The sequence below is a fragment of the Lichenostomus cassidix genome, chromosome 1Aa, assembly GCF_008360975.1.
Source record: "Lichenostomus cassidix isolate B80296 chromosome 1Aa, HeHo_3.0, whole genome shotgun sequence".
NCBI classification, from domain to species: Eukaryota; Metazoa; Chordata; class Aves; order Passeriformes; family Meliphagidae; genus Lichenostomus; species Lichenostomus cassidix.
In genome coordinates, this window is record NC_139480.1 from 893,541 (window position 1) to 912,948 (window position 19,408).

General features: G+C 53.8%; 2 protein-coding genes across 2 annotated transcripts in view; both read left to right on the forward strand.

The window, feature by feature from the left end:
• Window positions 1-59: 59 nt before the first annotated feature.
• On the forward strand, window positions 60-8,401 carry SMO (smoothened, frizzled class receptor). The gene is made up of 13 exons (XM_085081218.1): window positions 60-447; window positions 2,025-2,230; window positions 2,742-2,951; window positions 3,026-3,198; window positions 3,358-3,577; window positions 3,664-3,787; window positions 3,864-3,956; window positions 4,156-4,264; window positions 5,106-5,291; window positions 5,700-5,848; window positions 5,934-6,068; window positions 6,627-7,184; window positions 7,230-8,401. Exons 1-12 carry the CDS (start codon window positions 198-200, stop codon window positions 7,142-7,144), a joined length of 2,373 nt encoding a protein of 790 aa, XP_084937344.1. The 5' UTR covers window positions 60-197; the 3' UTR covers window positions 7,145-7,184; window positions 7,230-8,401.
• Window positions 8,402-14,303: 5,902 nt separating this feature from the next.
• Window positions 14,304-19,408, forward strand: part of AHCYL2 (adenosylhomocysteinase like 2) — a 69,986-nt gene continuing 64,881 nt past the window's right edge. The window contains exon 1 of the mRNA XM_085081315.1: window positions 14,304-14,771. Within this exon, the coding sequence (XP_084937441.1) occupies window positions 14,388-14,771 (384 nt within the window). The 5' untranslated portion in view covers window positions 14,304-14,387. The remainder of the gene's footprint in view (window positions 14,772-19,408) is intronic.

A 19,408-nucleotide genomic window follows, 5' to 3' on the forward strand; every position in this document is an offset into this window, starting at 1 on the left:
TCCCTCAGCCCGCCCGGCGGGGGGCGCGGGCCGGCCCGGCCCCGGGCGGCCCAGGAGGAGGAGGAGGAGGCGGAGGAGGAGCAGCAGCGGGCCCGCTCCGCTCCGCTCGCTCCCGGCGAGCCCAACAAAGGCGGCGGGGCCATGGCGGGCCCCTCGCCCCGCTCCGAGCCGCCCTAAGCCCGCCGAGCTCCGCCGCGATGTGGCCGGGCCGCGGCGGGCGGCGCTGGGCGCTGGCGCTGGCTCTGGCGCTGGCTCTGGGCGGCCGCTGCCCCGCCGCCCCCAACGCCTCGGCCGGGCCGCCGCGCTGCCGCCGCCCCGCGCCCTGCGAGCGGCTCCGCTTCGGAGCCTGCCTGGGCTCCGCGCTGCCCTACGCCGCCACCTCCACGCTGCTGGCCGCCGACTCCGCCTCGCAGGAGGAGGCGCACGGGAAGCTGCTGCTCTGGTCCGGTACGGCGGCGGAGCGGGGAGAGTGCGGGAGAGGCCCGGGATGGGGCGGGAGGGGGATGGGGAGCGGGGAAGGGGGCCAGGGGTGGGGATGGGGGGGTTTGGAGGGGAGTGTGGGTGTAATGGGGAGGGGGTGGGATATTGGGGGGCTGGGGAGGGGTTCGGTATGGAAAAGTGTATAGAGGGGGAGCGGGGTGGGGTACAGTATGGAAAAGTGTATAGCAGGGGCCTGGGGATGGGTACAGTATGGAAAAGTGTATAGAAGGGGAGTGGGGATGAGTACAGTGTAGAAAAGTGTATAGAAGGGGAGTGGGAATGTGTACAGTATGGAAAAGTGTATAGCAGGGGGCTGGGGATGGGTACAGTATAGAAAACTGTGTAGAGGGAGCCTGGGGATGAGTACAGGATAGAAAACTCTGTAGCAGGGGGCTGAGGATGGGTACAGTATGGAAAAGTGTATAGCAGAGGGCTGGGGATGGGTACAGTATAGAAAACTGTATAGCAAGGGCAGTGGGGATGGGTACAGTATGGAAAAGTGTATAACAGTGGAATGGGGATGGGTACAGTATAGAAAACTGTATAGCAAAGGGCTGGGGATGGGTACAGGATAGAAAACTGTATAGCAAAGGTTGGGGATGGGTACAGTATGGAAAACAATATAGCAGGGGAGTGGGGATGGGTAAATTATAGAAAACTATAGCAGGGGAATGGGGATGGGTACATATAGAAAATGGTTTATCAGAGGCTGGAGATGGGTTCATATAGAAAATGGTTTATCAGGGGCTGGGGATTGGTACATATAGAAAATGGTTTATCAGGGGCTGGGTACATACAGAAAAGGGTCTGTCAGGGGCTGGGGATGGGTGCAGTGTGGAGAAGAGCAGTGTAGGGGGTACAGTATAGAGGGGAGCAGTACAGCCAGGACCAGCACTGAGCCCTATATGGCACAGGATCAGCACAGCCCTGGTGACAGGCACAGTGCCCCAGGAACCCTACAGAGGGGTGCCAGTGCTGTGTGTGGGTGCTGTGGGGACACTGCAGGTGATGACTGTGCCAGGGGTGGGTGCTGTGGGGACACAGCAAGTGCCAGGGGTGGGTGCTGTGGGGACACTGCAGATGGTGGCAGTGCCAGGGGTGGGTGCTGTGGGGACACTACAGGTGGTGGCCATGCCAGGGGTGGGTGCTGTGGGGACACTGCAGGTGGTGGCCATGCCAGGGATGGGTGCTGTGGGGACACTGCAGGTGGTGACTGTGCTGTGTGTGGGTGCTGTGGGGACACTGCAGGTGGTGGCAGTGCCAGGGGTGGGTGCTGTGGGGACACTGCAGGTGGTGACTGTGCTGTGTGTGGGTGCTGTGGGGACACTGCAGGTGGTGGCAGTGCCAGGGATGGGTGCTGTGGGGACACTGCAGGTGGTGACTGTGCTGTGTGTGGGTGCTGTGGGGACACTGCAGGTGGTGGCAGTGTCAGGGATGGGTGCTGTGGGGACACTGCAGGTGGTGACTGTGCTGTGTGTGGGTGCTGTGTGGACACTGCAGGTGGTGGCCATGCCAGGGGTGACAGTGCCATCCCCTCCCCGCAGGCCTGCGCAATGCCCCGCGCTGCTGGGACGTCATCCAGCCCCTGCTGTGCGCCGTCTACATGCCCAAGTGTGAGGATGGGCAGGTGGAGCTGCCCAGCCAGACCCTGTGCCAGGCCACCCGGGCTCCCTGCACCATCGTGGAGCGCGAGCGCGGCTGGCCTGACTTCCTCAAGTGCACCACCGACCGCTTCCCCGAGGGCTGCCCGGTACGGGGAGGGAAAGCTGCTTCCTGGGGGAGAAAAGGGTTGGCGTTGGTTTGCCTGGAGAAGGGAAGGCTCCAGGGAGATCTTGGAGCACGTTCCAGGGTCTAAAGGGGCTCCAGGAGAGCTGGAGAGGGACTGGGGACAAGGCATGGAGGGACAGGACACAGGGAATGGCTTCCCACTGCCAGAGGGCAGGGATGGATGGGAGCTTGGGAATTAGGAATTCCTGGCTGGGCTGGAATTCCGAGAGAAACTGTGGCTGCCCCTGGATCCCTGGGATGTCCAAGGCCAGGCTGGACATTGGGGCTTGGAGCAGCCTGGGACAGTGGGAGGTGTCCCTGCCATGGCAGGAGTGGCACTGGATGGTCCTTTCCACAAACCATTCCACCATGATTCTATAACACCCAGCTGTCCCCTGCCCTCCACAGGGGACTGATGTCCATCTTGACCATGGGGTTGTCTCTTCCTCCTCCTTCTCCTCCTCCTCCTCATGTCCCCATGTCCCCTCTGGCAGAACGAGGTCCAGAACATCAAGTTCAACAGCTCGGGGCAGTGCGAGGCGCCGCTGGTGAGGACAGACAACCCCAAGAGCTGGTACGAGGACGTGGAGGGCTGCGGCATCCAGTGCCAGAACCCGCTCTTCACCGAGAAGGAGCACCGCGAGATGCACGTCTACATCGCCGCCTTCAGCTCCGTCACCATCTTCTGCACCTTCTTCACCCTGGTGAGGTGCCACTCTCAGGGTGGTGACACCAAAAGGGGACCTGGCACCGAGCTGTCGCTTTCTCCACCCCGCAGGCCACGTTTGTTGCTGACTGGAGGAACTCCAACCGCTACCCTGCTGTCATCCTGTTCTATGTCAACGCCTGCTTCTTCGTGGGCAGCATCGGCTGGCTGGCGCAGTTCATGGATGGCGCCCGTGATGAGATCGTGTGCCGGGCTGACGGCACCATGCGGCTGGGGGAGCCCACGTAGGTGTCACCTTCGTCCCCAGCCTGCCATCAGAGCTGTCCCCAGCACCACGGAGGGCTCTTGGGGTTGGCTGGTCTCTTAGGAGCATGGAGGGTGAGACTCCATCCTGCATGTCCCCTCGGGGAGGTTGGTGACACCCTTGTCTCGCCTCTCTGCAGCTCCAACGAGACGCTGTCCTGCGTCATCATCTTTGTCATCGTGTACTACTCGCTGATGTCGGGTGTCATCTGGTTTGTCATGCTCACCTACGCCTGGCACACGTCCTTCAAGGCCCTGGGCACCACCTACCAGCCGCTGCTGGGCAAGACCTCCTACTTCCACCTCATCACCTGGTCCATCCCCTTCGTGCTCACCGTGGCCATCCTGGCCGTGGCGCAGGTAACAGGGCCACCGTCACGGGATGATGGCTCAGGGTGACACCCGCAGCCAGCTGACCCTCCTGTCGCTGTCCCTGTCCCCACCAGGTGGATGGTGACTCCGTCAGTGGCATCTGCTTCGTGGGCTACAAGAACTATCGCTACCGAGCCGGCTTCGTGCTGGCGCCCATCGGGCTGGTCCTCATCGTGGGGGGCTATTTCCTCATCCGGGGTACGTGTGGGCTCTGGGAGGGGACAGGGTCACCATGGCTGTCCCCACAGCCTGACCCCCTCATTGTCCCCCGCAGGGGTCATGACGCTCTTCTCCATCAAGAGCAACCACCCCGGGCTGCTGAGCGAGAAGGCAGCCAGCAAGATCAACGAGACCATGCTGCGCCTGGGTGAGACAGACTGTGCTGCCCTGGCGCTGTTCCCCAGGGAATTGGAGTGGGAATGGGGACTTTGTGTCCCCTGAAGTCACACGGGGTGGCAGCAGCAGGGGACAAAGCTGTGGTGTTGGTGGCATGGCCCCAGTGAAGTGGCTTTGTCTCGGTGTCACTGGGGTTTGGCTGAACCAGGGATGTCCCACGTGTCTTCCAGGCATCTTCGGCTTCTTGGCCTTTGGTTTTGTCTTCATCACTTTCGGCTGCCACTTCTACGACTTCTTCAACCAGGCCGAGTGGGAGCGCAGCTTCCGGGAATATGTCCTGTGAGTGGGACAGGGTGGCAGGGAGGGTGGCAGGGACACTGGTGGCACCCCAGCACCTCACCCTGCGGAGCAGACAGCCCTGTGTCCCTCACCACCGGTGCCACCACAGATGTATGGGGTGTCAGCCCTGTGTCCCTCATCACCACCGGTGCCACCACAGAGCTGTGGGGTGTCACCCCTGCATCCCCCACTGCCAGTGCCACCACAGATTTATGGGGTGTCAGCCCTGTGTCCCCCACTGCCAGTGCCACCACAGATCTGTGCAGTGTCAGCCCTGTGTCCCTCACTGCCAGTGCCACCACAGATGTATGGGGTGTCAGCCCCATGTCCCTCATCACCACCAGTGCCACCACAGAGCTGTGGGGTGTCAGCCCCGTGTCCCTCACTGCCAGTGCCACCACAGATCTGTGGGGTGTCAGCCCCATGTCCCTCACCACTGGTGCCACCACAGAACTGTGCGGTGTCAGCCCCATGTCCCTCATCACTGGTGCCACCACAGAGCTGTGTGGTGTCAGCCCCATGTCCCTCACTGCCAGTGCCACCCCAGAGCTGTGGGGTGTCAGCCCCATGTCCCTCATCACCACCAGTGCCACCACAGAGCTGTGCGGTGTCATCCCCGTGTCCCTCACTGCCAGTGCCACCACAGATCTGTGGGATGTCAGCCCTGTGTCACTCACCACTGGTGCCACCACAGATGTATGGTGTGTCAGCCCCACGTCCCCCACCACCAGTGCCACCACAGGTCTGTGTGGTGTCAGCCCCATGTCCCTCACTGCCAATGCCACCACAGATCTGTGTGGTGTCCCCTGTCCTTCCAGCCACTGTCCCCGTGTGTCCCCAGGTGTGAGGCCAACGTGACCATCGCCACGCAGACCAACAAGCCCATCCCAGACTGCGAGATCAAGAACCGGCCGAGCCTGCTGGTGGAGAAGATCAACCTCTTCGCCATGTTTGGCACTGGTGTCTCCATGAGCACCTGGGTCTGGACCAAGGCCACCCTGCTCATCTGGAAGCGCACCTGGTGCAGGTGGGTGTCACCGAGCTTGTCACCCGAGGGTGTCACCCCAGCTCCCTGGAGTCCTTCCCACCCCATCCACTGGGATGTTGGAGGGTGTTTGTCCCTCAGCCTGATGAGCTGTGGGTTCACAGCAGCTTGGGAATAGGGTGGCATTTGTGGGACACCTCCATTCTCCAGCCTGGTGTCCCCATCCAGAATGGGAGAGGAGATGGGGAGGTCCCTGTGCCCCCAGCCATGTCACCTGTGTCCCCTCTGTGCCCCTCGGTGTCCCCAGGCTGACGGGCAGGGGGGTGGCATTTGTGGGACACCTCCATTCTCCAGCCTGGTGTCCCCATCCTGAAAGGGAGAGGAGATGGGCAGGTCCCTGTGCCCCCAGCCATGTCACCCATGCCCCCCATGTCCCCTCGGTGTCCCCAGGCTGACAGGACAGAGCGATGACCAACCCAAGAGGATCAAGAAGAGCAAGATGATCGCCAAGGCCTTCTCCAAGCGCAAGGAGCTGCTGCGCGACCCGGGCCAGGAGCTGTCCTTCAGCATGCACACCGTGTCCCATGACGGCCCCGTGGGTACGTGCCCATGGCAGGGGACATCCCCAGCGACACCCCAGGGTCCCCAGAGTCCCCCCCTGACCAGATTCCCCTGTCACCACAGCCGGTTTGGCGTTCGACATCAACGAGCCGTCGGCTGACGTGTCCTCGGCGTGGGCACAGCATGTCACCAAGATGGTGGCCAGGAGAGGGGCCATCCTGCCCCAGGACGTCTCGGTGACACCTGTGGCGACGCCTGGCAAGTCCTTGGGGACAGCATGGGGGATTTCTGGGGGATGAGCTAGGCTGAGGGTGTTGGGGATTTGGGGAATTTTTGGGGGGACAAGCCGGGCTGAGGGTGGGCAATTGGGATGGGGATGGCAAGTCCTTGGGGATTTGGGGAATTTCTGGGGGATGAGTTGGGCTGAGGGTGTTGGGGTTGGCAAATCCTTGGGGATTTGGAGAATTTCCGGAGGATGAACTGAGCTGAGGGTGTTGGAGGTGGCAATACCTGGCAAGTCCTTGGGGATTTGGGGAATTTCTGGGGGGACAAGCTGGGCTGAGGGTGTTGGGAAGTGGCAAATCCTTGGAGATCTGGGGAATTTCTGGGGGATCAGCTGAGCTGAGGGTGTGGCAAATCCTTGGGGATTTGGGGAATTTCTAGGGGGACAAACCAGGCTGAGGGTGTTGGAAGTGGCAAATCCCTGGAGATTTCAGGAATTTCAGGGGGACGAGCCAGGCTGAGGCTGCTGGGGCTGTGCAGGGTGACACAGCCAGCACATGGCCACTCACAGCCACCTCCCCCCACGTCCCCCAGTGCCACCAGAGGACAGGGCCAACCTGTGGCTGGTGGAGGCCGACGTGTCCCCGGAGCTGCAGCAGCGCAGCGGCCGCAGGAAGAAGCGCAGGAAGAAGAAGAAGAAGGAGGTGATCCCTGACCCCGAGCGCTGCCTGCCTGGCTCTGCCACCAGCTCTGTCCCCCGCCTGCCCCGCCTGCCCGCCCAGCCCTGCCTGGTGGCTTTCACCCCCGACGTCCTGCCGGCGCTGCAGCCCGATGTCACCTTGCCCGGGGGACAATGGGACGGCCGCCGCAGAGCCAACGTGCTGCACCTCATCAGCAACCCCTTCTGCCCCGAGGGCTCCGCCCAGGACGAGGAGAGCCCCGGGCCCAGCGGCCAGCGCTGGCAGCACAATGGGGGTCCCCTGTGGTCCCCAAGCCCCCTGGCCCACCCCGGGCTCCCCAGGACTCAGGGCCGCCGGGCAGGGCTGGCCCCAATCCACTCCAGGACCAACCTGGTGGACGCCGAGCTGCTGGAGCCTGACTCGGATTTCTGATCCTGCTGGGATGGGGACAGCCGAGGGGACAATGGCTGAGGTGACAGCTGCTGAGGGGACAATGGCTGAGGTGACAACGGCCGAGGTGACATCCAGAGGCACTGCCTTTGGGGTTTTTAGCAGGGACACCAGAACCCACCTCATCCCACGGGATCCATCCCAAATATCCCACCAGCCTGGCCTGGCTGATTTCCCCCCTTGGAGGATGATTTATTTCCCCCCCATGGAGGATGATTTCCCCCCTTGGAGGATGATTTCCCCCCTTGGAGGATGATTTCCCCCCTTGGAGGATGATTTCCCCCATTTGGAGGATGATTTCCCCTCTTGGAGGTAGATTTTTCCCCCCTTGGAGGATGATTTCCCCCCTTGGAGGCTGATTGATTTCCCCCCTTGGAGGATGATTTCCCCCCTTGGAGGATGATTTCCCCCCTTGGAGGATGATTTCCCCCTTTTGGAGGATGATTTCCCCCCTTGGAGGACATTTCTCTCAGCATCACCCACAGACTCCCAGCCTGGCAAGATTTTGGGAATTTTGGGATTCCCTGCAGCACCACTGGGAGAATCCAGCTGTCATGGGGGATTTCAGGCCACTCTGGGTGCAGGTTTTGGGGAGCTTTGTCCCACAGCTCGGGGTGCAGCCAGCCCTGGCTCTGCCCCACAACTCCTAGAGGTCCGTAGAGCTCACAGACACTTGGTGCCAATAAGGATTTTATACAAATTTCTGATTTTTTTACTCTTTGCCCCACGATGGGGACGTGATGCCAGGCATGGCCTCTGCTCAGGGGCAGCACAGCACCATTCCTGGGTTCACCCCTTTCTCTGGGCTCACCCCAATCCCTCCAGACACCCCAAAGTGCCTCCAGCTCCCCAGAGAGCTGAGCAAACCCCAAACCAGCATTTCTGGGGTGGCACGTGGGAAGGGAAGCACCTTGGGCTGCTCCCTGAGCCAAAAAAAACCCCAAAAACCCTCGGGGTGCTCCAGGTGAATCAGGGTCAGCAACCCCCAGAGCAAAGCTTGTTATTTTTTTAGGGAAAATTTTTTAAAAAATCAAGTTTCAGCAAACCCAGCCGAGCCCTGAGGCAGGAGGGGTTTGGATATTCCCATTTTCCCTGTTTTTATTCAGTCCTGGTAGACTCCTGGCTTTTCTTTTGTTTTTTTATTTTTGCTATCCCAGTGACCTCCACGGTTTCATTTTTTTGCTGTGTAAAGGAAAACCCTCCTGTATCAGTATTAAATTTACCAAGTTTTCATTCCCAGTGGCTTCTCTGGGCTTTTTTTTTGGGGAGGGATCAGTGTGGGAAAACATCTTGGGGGGTTTGATCCTTTCTCCTAAAAACCTTCTTTCTTTAAAAATTGCTTCAAACTGCTTTAAAAACTATTGAAAACTGCCTTAAAAACTACTGAAAATTGCTTTAAAAACCACTTTAAAGTGTTTCAAACTGCTCGAAAGCACCTTAAAAACCGCTTTAAAGTGTTTTCACCCCACTTTTCCACCCGTGGAATGCAGCAGTGAGGGGCTGGCAATGCCCTGGGGACAGTTTTGGGGACAATTTTGGGGACAATTTTGGGGACAACCGGCTGCAAACCGGGAGCACCGGGTGGCCCTTTGCCAGCAGGTGGCACCACGGGCTAAAACATCCCAAAAATATCCCAAAAACATCCCCAAAACCCCAAATTTTTGGGGGGCTGCAGGGTGGGGTCCCACCCAGGCATCCAACGTTTCCATTTTTTGGGGAAAAATGCTGCTTTTGGATAATAATCCCTTTTTTATTTTGCTTGGGAGCAACACAGCTGCACGGCTTGGTTGCCCTGCAAACCAGACCCTGAAATTTGGGTGGAATTGGTCAGGGAAAATTGCATTTTTCTGAGTTTTTTTTTGGCTGACCCTGCTCCAGAGTCACAGCTGGGTTGCCCGGGGTGAAACAAAATATTTCTCTTTATCTCCATTTCTTTGGGCCTTTTTTAATTTTTTTTTTTGCTCTCTTTCTATATATTTTATTTTGTGGCTTTCTGAGTTAAAAACCAGTTCGGACAAAACCATCCCTGAACGATTTGCCATTTTGAAACAAAAAAAAAAAGCCTAAAATATTTTAATTTTGGAAGCAGCAGGAGTTCTCCTGACCAATCACATTCCCCCTCCCCAAACCCCACCTTGATTTGGCACGTGGGGACAAAATTTTTAAACAAAAAAACATCCAAATTTTACCAAAATCTTTTAAAAAAATCCAAAATTTGCCAAAATCTCTGGATGGGGCAGGCTGGTCACAGGGATGGTGCCAGGAGGAATTGATGGCTGTGGAAAAATGGGATTTCTGGGACCAAATGGCCAAAAAATCAGCCAAAAATTATATTAATGGGAGCAATTAGAAGGGATGATGTTGGGTGGTGTTGATTTCTGGTTTGGGATTTTATATCCTGGAAAAATGACAATTTTCTGTTGGTTTCCTGCGGGGTGGAAATGAAAAGCAGGCTGGGAAGGTGGTCAGGGTGGAGCTGGATGGAGGATTTCAGGGAATGCTGAAAGCAGGACTGCAGGAATTTCCCTCCTACCTGGAATTCCATCCTGGAATTCCATCCCTCCTTCTACGTGGGATTACATCCCTACTTCCATCGGGAATTTCCTTCTTCCTTCCACCTGGAATTCCATCTCTCCTTCTACCTGGGATTCCATCTCCTTCCATCCGGAATTCCATCTTTACTCCCACCTGGAATTTCCTTCTTCCTCCCACCTATGATTCCATCACTCATTCCACCTGGAATTCCATCTCTGCTTCTACCTGGGATTTTCTTCCTCCTTGTACCTGGAATTCCATCCTTCCTTCCTCCTGGAATTTCCTTCCTCCTTCCACCTGGAATTCCATCCTGGAATTCCATCCCTCCTTCCATCTGGGATTTCCTTCTTCCACCTGGAATTCCATCCTGGGATTTCATCTCTCCTTCTACCTGGGATTCCATCCCTCCTTCCATCGGGAATTCCATCTTTACTCCCACCTGGGATTTCCTTCTTCCTCCCACCTATGATTCCATCACTCATTCCACCTGGAATTTCCTTCTTCCTTGTACCTGGAATTCCATCCTTCCTTCCACCTGGGATTCCATCTCTCCTTCCACTTGAGATTTCCTTCCTCCTTCCATCTGGAATTCCATCTTTCCTTCCACCTGGGATTTCCTTCTTCCTTCCACCTGGAATTTTATCTCTCCTTCCACCTGGAATTCCATCCCTCCTCCTATCTGGGATTTCCTTCTTCCACCTGGAATTCCATTCCTCCTACCTGGAATTCCATCCCTCTTTCCATCTGGAATTCCATCTCTCCTTCCACCTGGGATTTCCTCCCTCCTACCTGGAATTCCTTTTCTCCTACCTGGGATTCCACCCCTCCTACCATCTGGAATTTCCTTCCTCTTCCCACCTGGAATTCCATCTTTTCTCCCACCTGGGATTTCCCTCTTCCTTCCACCTGGAATTCCATCCCTCCTCCTTCCATCTGGAATTCCATCCTGGGATTCCATCTCTCCTTCCACCTGGAATTTCCATCTCTCCTTCCATCTGGGATTCCATCCCTCCTCCCACCTCTGCTTCTCACATGCCAGGGAATCCCAGAATCCTGGCATGGCTGAGGTTGGAAAATCCCTCCAAGGTCACTGAGTCCCAGCTGTGCCTGATCCCCACCTTGTCCCCAACCCCGAGCCCTGAGTGCCACCTCCAGGAATTCCCTGGACACCTCCAGGGATGGCAACTCCAAACCTCCCTGGTTTTTTACTCCAAACCTCCCTGGTTTTTCACTCCAAACCTCCCTGGTTTTTTACTCCAAACCTCCCTGGTTTTTTACTCCAAACCTCCCTGGTTTTTTACTCCAAACCTCCCTGGTTTTTTACTCCAAACCTCCCTGTTTTTTTACTCCAAAAAAGGTTTTTACTCCTTTTCTGCCTCACTTTTCCTCGTGGTTATGATCAGTGGGAGAAAACCAAACCCTGCTGTGGATCTCCACCCAGCCACGCCTCTCAAGGAGACAAATTCTGCTTTTCCAAGGCTGCTTTCTCCCAAACTTCCAGGAAAAATCCCCCCAGCCTCGTGTCAGGGAGCGAGGGAAGGAGCCAACCCCGACCTCTCTCTCACAGAGCCACGATTGTCTGAGCTTTCCTCGATCCTCCCTCCCCAAACAGCCTCTCCCTTCCCTCCTGATATCCTTGTTTTCCCAGGAAAATCAGCAGGCACAGCCCAGCCTGGGATTTGGGATAACCTCCCTGTGCCACGATCTGCTCAGCTCCGGGAGATTTGGGGGTGCTGAGATCAACACAGGGCGGTTTTCCCAGGAAAATGCCATCCCTGCCAGGCTCCCGATTGCAGGAATTCCTTTAAAAGGGGAGGAAAATCCCACGCTGAGCCAGGTGGGCTCAAAGGACCAAATTCGAGGATTTTGCCTTGATTGAGGGTGTGCAAAACAACTTGACATCTTTTTGTGGGATCTGTGGGATCTGTGGCATCGGGAGATTAAAAATTCAGAAGGATTTCTCCATCTCCAGCTCCTTGCCTCAGCAGAAAAGGACTCAGGGTCAGAATTTTACCTTGATCAAGGGTGTGCAAAACAACCTGGGATCTTTTTTTGGAATCAGTGGCACTGGGAGGTGATAAATCCAGGATGATTTCTCCATCTCCAGGTTCTCTCCTCAGCAGAAGAAGACTCAGGATCAGAAGTTTGCTTTGATCAAGGCTGTGCAAAACAACCTGGGATCTTTTTGTGGGATCTGTGGCACCAGGACATTATGAATTCAGAGGATTTCTCCATCTCTAGGTCCTTTCCTCAGGAGAAAAGGACTCAGGGTCAGGATTTTGCCTTGATTTTGCCTTGTACAAAACAACCTGGGATCTTTCTGTGGCATCAGGAGATGAAGAATTCAGAGGATTTCTCCATCTCCAGGTCCTTTTCTCAGCAGAAGACGACTCAGGGTCAGAATTTTGTCTTGTTTTGCCTTGTGCAAACCAACCTGGGATCTTTCTGTGGGATCAGTGGCACTGGGAGGTGATAAATCCAGGATGATTTCTCCATCTCCAGGTTCTCTCCTCAGCAGAAGAAGACTCAGGGTCAGGATTTTGCCTTCATTTTGCCTTGTGCAAAACAACCTGGGATGTTTCTGTGGGATCTTTTTGTGGGATCTGTGGCACTGGGAGATTAAAAATTCAGGAGGATTTCTCTATCTCCAGCTCCTTTCCTCAGCAGAAGAAGACTCAGGGTCAGGATTTTGTCTTGTTTTGCCTTGTGCAAAACAACCTGGGATCTTTTTATGGGATCAGTGAGATCAGTGGCTCCGGGAAGTGACGAATCCAGCAGGATTTCTCCATCTCCAGCTCCCCACAAGCTCCTCTCTTCAGCAGAAAAAGACTCAAGGTCAGGATTTTGCCTTGTGCAAAATAACTTGAGCTCTTTCTGTGGGATCAGTGGCTCCGGGAAGTGACGAATCCAGCAGGATTTCTCCCTCTCCAGCTCCCCACAAGCTCCTCTCCCGGCAGACTCGCGGCGCTGCAGGAGCTGCTCCTTCCCTGCCCTCCCAGCGTCCATCGGAGGGGAGGAACATCTCCCTGCTCCGCTCCAAATCCCTCCCACAGCTCCTTTCAGAGAGTTTTCCCTTCCAAAGGCTCCTCCTGAGCCCAAATCCGCCCCGACAGGGAGTTCCCTGATCCCACAGAACAGGAGGGATGTGCTGAGCGCTCCGATCCTCATTTTGCTTCAGTTCAGAGCAGCTTTAGCTCAGCGAGGTCAGGAATTGTCCTCATCCCGTTCCTGCACGGAGTAAATGCGCTGATTTTCCTTTAATTCCAATCCCCCGCTGGAATTCCTCCCCCTCTGGAATTCCTCCCCCTCTGGAATTCCTCCTCCTCCCCGCCGTGACTCGCAGCCCATTAAATGCTTTTCCAACCTTTTTTTCTCCCCTGAAATCCTCCAGCCCCGCAGGTTTTTGGCCGCTCCGCTCCTTCCATCCCGATTTTTGGGGAGGTTTCTGCCGCCTTCCCCCTTTTCCTGGGGGTCAGCCCGGCCCTGGGGGGCTCTGGGATGGGGACAATCCACCCTCTCATCCACCGACAGCCCCAAATCCTTCTCCAGGCTGTTTATCTCCATCAATAACAGCGATAAGGATGGGTTTGCCCTCCGGAAAGGCTGCTTTTGGAAGTTCCGATCCATGGGTTTAGGATCGTTACTGGCTCGTGGTGCAGGCAGAGCTCTGCGGCTGGCAGGACAGCAAGTCCCAGCTTTGGTGACACATTTCCCGCGCCAGGATGGTGTGGCTCCTCAGTGCCGTGGTTCTCCTGGCACAGCAGGCTGTGGCACTCTGGGGACACCAGGGACAGCACGGCTCCTGAGGGACTGGGGGCACGGAAGGGTCTGGAGAATTCCTGAGGGAGCTGGAAAGGAGCTGAGCCTGGAGCAAAGGGGATCAGGGGGACCTTGTGGCTCTGCAGAGCTGAGACAGGAGGGGACAGCCGGGGGGTCAGGCTGTGCTCCAGGGAACAGGGACAGCAGGAGAGGGAACAGCCTCAGGGTGGACATCAGCAGGAATTTCCTCCTGGAAAGGGAGGTCAGGCCTTGGAACTGCCCGGGGAGGTTTGGAGTCCTCATCCCTGCAGGTGTCCAGGGAATTCTGCATTCAGAGCTCTGGGCTGGGGACAAGGTGGCCATTGGGGACACCTTGGGCTGGATGGTCCTGGGGGTCATTTCCTACCTCAGTCACTCCGAAACTCAGCGCCCGGCGGCTGAAACACTGAAAATTCCCCAAAACCCTACAAAAGAACCTCAAGTTTGTCCGGGAGAAGAAAACCTATCAGCCTGCAGCGCCGACTACACCTCCCATCACCCCCCGCGCTGACTACAACTCCCATCACCCCCCGCGCCGACTACACCTCCCATCACCCCCCGCGCGGACTACACCTCCCACCACCCCCCGCGCCGACTACACCTCCCACCACCCCCCGCGCGGCCCCGCGAGGAGGCGTTGCCTGGCGACACGCCGCGGGGCACGCCGGGAGCCGCAGTCGCGGCGGGGCGGAGCGCGGGCGGCGGGACTGCGAGTCCCGGCATGCAGCGCGGCAGGGGCCGGGGCCGCGGCAGGGGCGGCGGGGCGGGGCGCGGCGGGGCGGGGCCGGGCGGCCTGAGGGAGCCCGGGGAGCAGCCTGAGGAGCAGCAGCAGCCCGGTGAGCAGCCCGGTGAGCAGCCCGGTGAGCAGCCCGGTGAGGAGCCCGCGGCCGCGATGTCCGTGCAGGTGGCGGTGGCCGCGCCCGCCGTGGAGCTGAAGGAGCTCGGCGGCCCCGTGGACAAGCCGGCCGGGCCGCCGTGCGAGGCTGCGGGCGCTCCGGCGGCGGGGCACGGCATGGCGGCGGCGGGCTGCCCGCTGCCCGGCGCCGAGCGGGAGGCGGCCCCGGCCCCGGCCCCGGCCCCGGCCCCGGCCCCGGCGGGCTGCCCCGGGCTCTCCTCGGCCGCCGCCAAGGCGCCGCAGGCTTCGGCCATGAAGCGGAGCGACCCGCTGCACCCGCAGCACCGGCACCGCGACAGCAGCGACAGCGGCGGCACCGCGGCCGAGGCGCTCGTGAGCCCCGACGGCACCGTCAGCGAGGCGCCGCGCACCGTCAAGAAGGTAACGGGGAGAGAAACGGCGGCGGGCGGGGAACGGCCGGGGAGAGCGGGGAGCAGAGCCGAGCCGAGCTGTGCCGGGAAACGGGAAACGGGAACGGGAACGGCCTGGGGGAGAGCGGGGAGCCGAGCTGAGCCGGGCCGAGCTGTGCCGAGCGGCTGGGCTGCGCTCTGGGGACACTCTCTGCGGTTTGGGGACACTCTCTGCGGTTTGGGGACACTCTCTGCGGTTTGGGGACACGTTTTGCCGTGGTTTGGGGTGCTCCTGGCTGCGCCTTGTACCCGCCGTGTGTGTGCTGTGGGGATGTGTGAGGTGACACTGGGGACATGTGGGGTGACACTGGGTGTACCCTATTCGCTGAACCACAGGTGACACTGGGTATGATTACACCCCATTCTCACACCCCAGGTGACACTGGGTGCTCTCACACCCCACTGTCATCCCCTCAGGTGACACTGGGTGTGTTTATACCCCATTCTTGTACCCCCGGGGGACACTGGGTGCACTCACACCCCATTGTCACACCCTCAGGTGACACTAGGTATGATTACACCCCATTCTCACACCCCCAGGTGACACTGGGTGCGTGTGGGGTGACACTGGGTACACCCTATTCACTCACCCCCAGGTGATAGTAGGTGTGTTTACACCCCATTGTCACTCCCCCAGGTGACACTGGCTGTGCTCAGGTGACACTGGCTGCTCTCACACCCCATTCTCACACCCCCAGGTGACACTGGGTGCTCTCACAGCCCCTTCCTGTCCCTCCAGGTGACACTGTTTGCTCTCACCCCGCACTGTCACCCCCCAGGTGACCCTGGCTGCTCTCACCCCGCACTGTCACCCCCCAGGTGACACCGGGCACCTGCAGGAAGCACACTCGGTGCTCTGCAGGCTGTGTTTGGGGTCACAGCAGGTCACATTCCCACATTCCCAGGTGATCTGGAAAACTCGGATAAGCAGCAAACACAAACTGCTCCTGAGCTGCTGGTGACACTGGCAGGTGTGGCACAGCCAGGTGTGTCGCTGCCTGAGTGTCCCTGTGCCATGGGTGTGACAGGCTGGCTTTTGGGGTGTGACAGGCTGGCTTTTGGGTTGTCCCTGTGCCATGGGGACATGTGGCTTTTGGGGTGTGACAGAGTGGCTTTTGGGGTGTGACAGGGTGGCTTTTGGGGTGTGACAGGGTGCATTTTGGGGTGTCCCTGTGCCATGGGTGTGACATAGTGGCCTTTGGGGTGTGACAGAGTGGCTTTTGGGATGTGACATGGTGGCTTTTGGGGTGTCCCAGGGTGCCTTTTGGGGTGTCCCTGTGCCTGGGGTGTCCCAGGGTGCCTTTTAGGGTGTGACAGAGTGACTTTTGGGGTGTCCCCCCTGCCTGTGACCTTCCCTGCAGCTCAGTCCTGCTGCATCAATCCCATTTCCCATGGGTGGCTGTAGGGAAATGTGAATTTTTCCCATTTTTCAGCACCTGCCATCTTTCCTGTTAGAAATCCCAACAGAAGGAGTTATCCCCCTGAACCTTTTTTGGGATTTAGGGAAAAAAATGTCCAAATGTCCCTGTCCCTTCCCTTGGGGTGAAGGCTTCACCTCCCTATTAATGAACTTCCACCCTTTTTGGGATTGCTCTGAATTTTGCTCTGATTTGAATTTTGCTCTGATTTGAATTTTGCTCTGATTTGAATTTTCCTCTGATTTGAATTTTCCTCTGATTTGAATTTTCCTCTGATTTGAATTTTCCTCTGATTTGAATTTTCCTCTGATTTGAATTTTCCTCTGATTTGAAATTCCCTCTGATTTGAAATTTCCTCTGATTTGAAATTCCCTCTGATTTGAAATTTCCTCTGATTTGAAATTTCCTCTGATTTGAATTTTGCTCTGATTTGAATTTTGCTCTGATTTGAATTTTGCTCTGATTTGAATTTTGCTCTGATTTGAATTTTGCTCTGATTTGAATTTTGCTCTGATTTGAAATAATTCCCTCTGATTTAAAATTCCCTCTGGAGAGGAATTTCCTCTCCCTTTGGCTTCCCTGGAATTGGAGTTTGGAAAGAACAAATCCCTGCTGGGGAAACCCACGAGGAAAGTCTGAATTAAAGGGTTTTTTTTCACCTAAAAATCCCTGCTGGGGAGCTCAGCTCCCCAATAAAACACTTTTTCCCCTCCAACATCACATCCTCAGTGTCTGGATTTAATATCTTTATCTCCATTTAATATCTTTATCTCCATTTAATATCTTTGAAATCTCTATTTTTAGACACCCTCAGGGCATCCAAATTTCTCCTCAAATATTCTCAGCACTTCCAAACCCTTTATTCCATTTTCTCCATTATTTCCCACGTCAAACCACAAAAAGGGATTTTTCTCTCGCGCTCCCCTCCTGAATCCCACGGCAAAAAATGGGATTTTTTTTCATTTTTTTCTCTTTTTTTTTCATTTTTTTCTCTTTTTTTCATTTTTAAAATTTTTTTCTTTTTTTCATTTTTTTTAATTTTTTTTTTCATTTTTTCTTTTAATTTTTTTCATTTTTTTCCTTTTTTCATTTTTTCATTTTTTTCATTTTTTTCATTTTTTTCATTTTTTTCATTTTCCCCTTTTTCCCTTTTTCCCTTTTTCCCTTTTTTCCCCTTTTTTCCTTTTTCCCCTTTTTCCCCTTTTTCCCCCTTTTTCCCCCTTTTTCCCCTTTTTTCCCCTTTTTCCCCCTTTTTTCTTTTTTCCCTTTTTTCCCCCATTTTTCCCCATTTTTCCCCCATTTTTCCCCCATTTTTCCCCCATTTTTCCCCCATTTTTCCCCCCTTTTTTCCCCCTTTTTTCCCCCTTTTTTCCCCATTTTTTTCCCCATTTTTCCCCATTTTGGTGAATTTTTTCCCATTTTTTTCCCATTTTTTCCCATTTTTTCCCATTTTTTCCCATTTTTCCCCGGGAGAAAAGGCTGGGATGGAATTATCCCTACAACACCTCCAAACCTGCATCACCCCTGGATTTCCCCAATCCCCTCCCACTCCCCTCCTGAATTCCATGGCAAAAAATGGGATTTTTTTCATTGTTTTTCCATTGTTTTTCCATTGTTTTTTCCATTGGTTTTTTTCATTGTTTTTTCCATTGTTTTTTTTCATTGTTTTTTCATTGTTTTTTCATTGTTTTTTCATTTTTTTTGTTTTCCATTTTTTCCCCATTTTTTCCCCATTTTTTCCCCATTTTTTCCCCATTTTTTCCCCATTTTCCTCTTTTCCCTTCTTTTCCCTTCTTTTCCTTCTTTCCTTCTTTTCCCTTCTTTTCCCTTCTTTCCTCTTTTCCCCATTTTTCCCCATCTTTTCCCTTCTTTTCCCTTCTTTTCCCTTCTTTTCCCTTCTTTTCCCTTCTTTTCCCTTCTTTTCCCTTCTTTTCCCTTCTTTTCCCTTCTTTTCCCTTCTTTTCCCTTCTTTTCCCTTCTTTTCCCTTCTTTTCCCTTCTTTTCCCTTCTTTTTTTTCCCATTTTTTCCCATTTTTCCCATTTTTCCCCGGTAGAAAACGCTCAGATCCAATTATCCCCACACCACCTCCAAACCTCCATCCCCCCTGCATTTCCCACCCCCAGCAGTGAGTTTTTCACCAGAAGATCCCAAAAAATCTGTTATTCCACGTGAGTTTTTCAGGAGCTCCAATGTCTGCAGATGGCTGGCAGTACAAACTGTCCTGTCCTTGCCCAGCTGCCCAAACCAGCATTTCCTTCTCTGCAGCCACAAATCTCAACTGCTTCCCTCCTTAGAAACTCGTGTTTTTGAAATAAAATCTGATTTTTGTTTTGGTTGTAAAGCTGAAGTTCAGGATAAAAATTAGATTTTTTTTTTTTTGCTCCAATCTGATAGATGTTTGCTGAAATAGGGGTGAAGAGCTGGTGAAAAATGTGAAATTTGTAGGGAAAGTGGAGTTCTTAGCAGTGTTTGGGAGAAATAATCTTGGTGGTTTTATGTTGATAATAATAATAATAATAATAATAATAATAAATTTTTATAATTATAATATATATTATATAATGTATATAATATATATTATATAAATTATATATAATATTGTGTATAAATTATCTATAATGTATAATTATGTATTATATATTTATAAATTATCTATAAATTATCTATAAATTATGTATAAATTATGTATAAATTATATATATTATTTAATAATACATAAATATATAATATATAATATATATAATATATTATATATTATTATTATATTATATATAATATATAACATATATAATATAATTTATATATTATATATTATATATTATATATTATATATTATATATATATTATATATAGTTATAATATATATAATATTATATATAATATATAATATTATATATAATATATAATAAATAATAATAATATATAATTATATAAATTATATATATTATATATATTATATATATAATATATATAATAATAATAATATATTTTTCTTATACATTATTCTGATATAAATATATATTTTTTTGCCTTTTCTTGAAATTTGAACACCCATCCTTGAAATCCTGAATCCCAAATCGTGATTTTGGTACTTCTGAGGCAAAACCAGAATTCCCAGAAAACTGCAGTGACTTTTCCTCTCACTCCACTCTGGTTTGAAATCTTCTTTTCTGTCAGTTTGGTGTTTTA

Coding starts and splice junctions, on each gene's coding strand:
- SMO (XM_085081218.1), top strand. CDS start 198: ATGTGGCCGGGCCGCGGCGGGCGGCGCTGGGCGCTGGCGCTGGCTCTG. Junction 2,231..2,741: donor GCTTCCCCGAGGGCTGCCCG/GTACGGGGAGGG, acceptor CCCCTCTGGCAG/AACGAGGTCCAGAACATCAA. Junction 4,265..5,105: donor AGCTTCCGGGAATATGTCCT/GTGAGTGGGACA, acceptor GTGTGTCCCCAG/GTGTGAGGCCAACGTGACCA.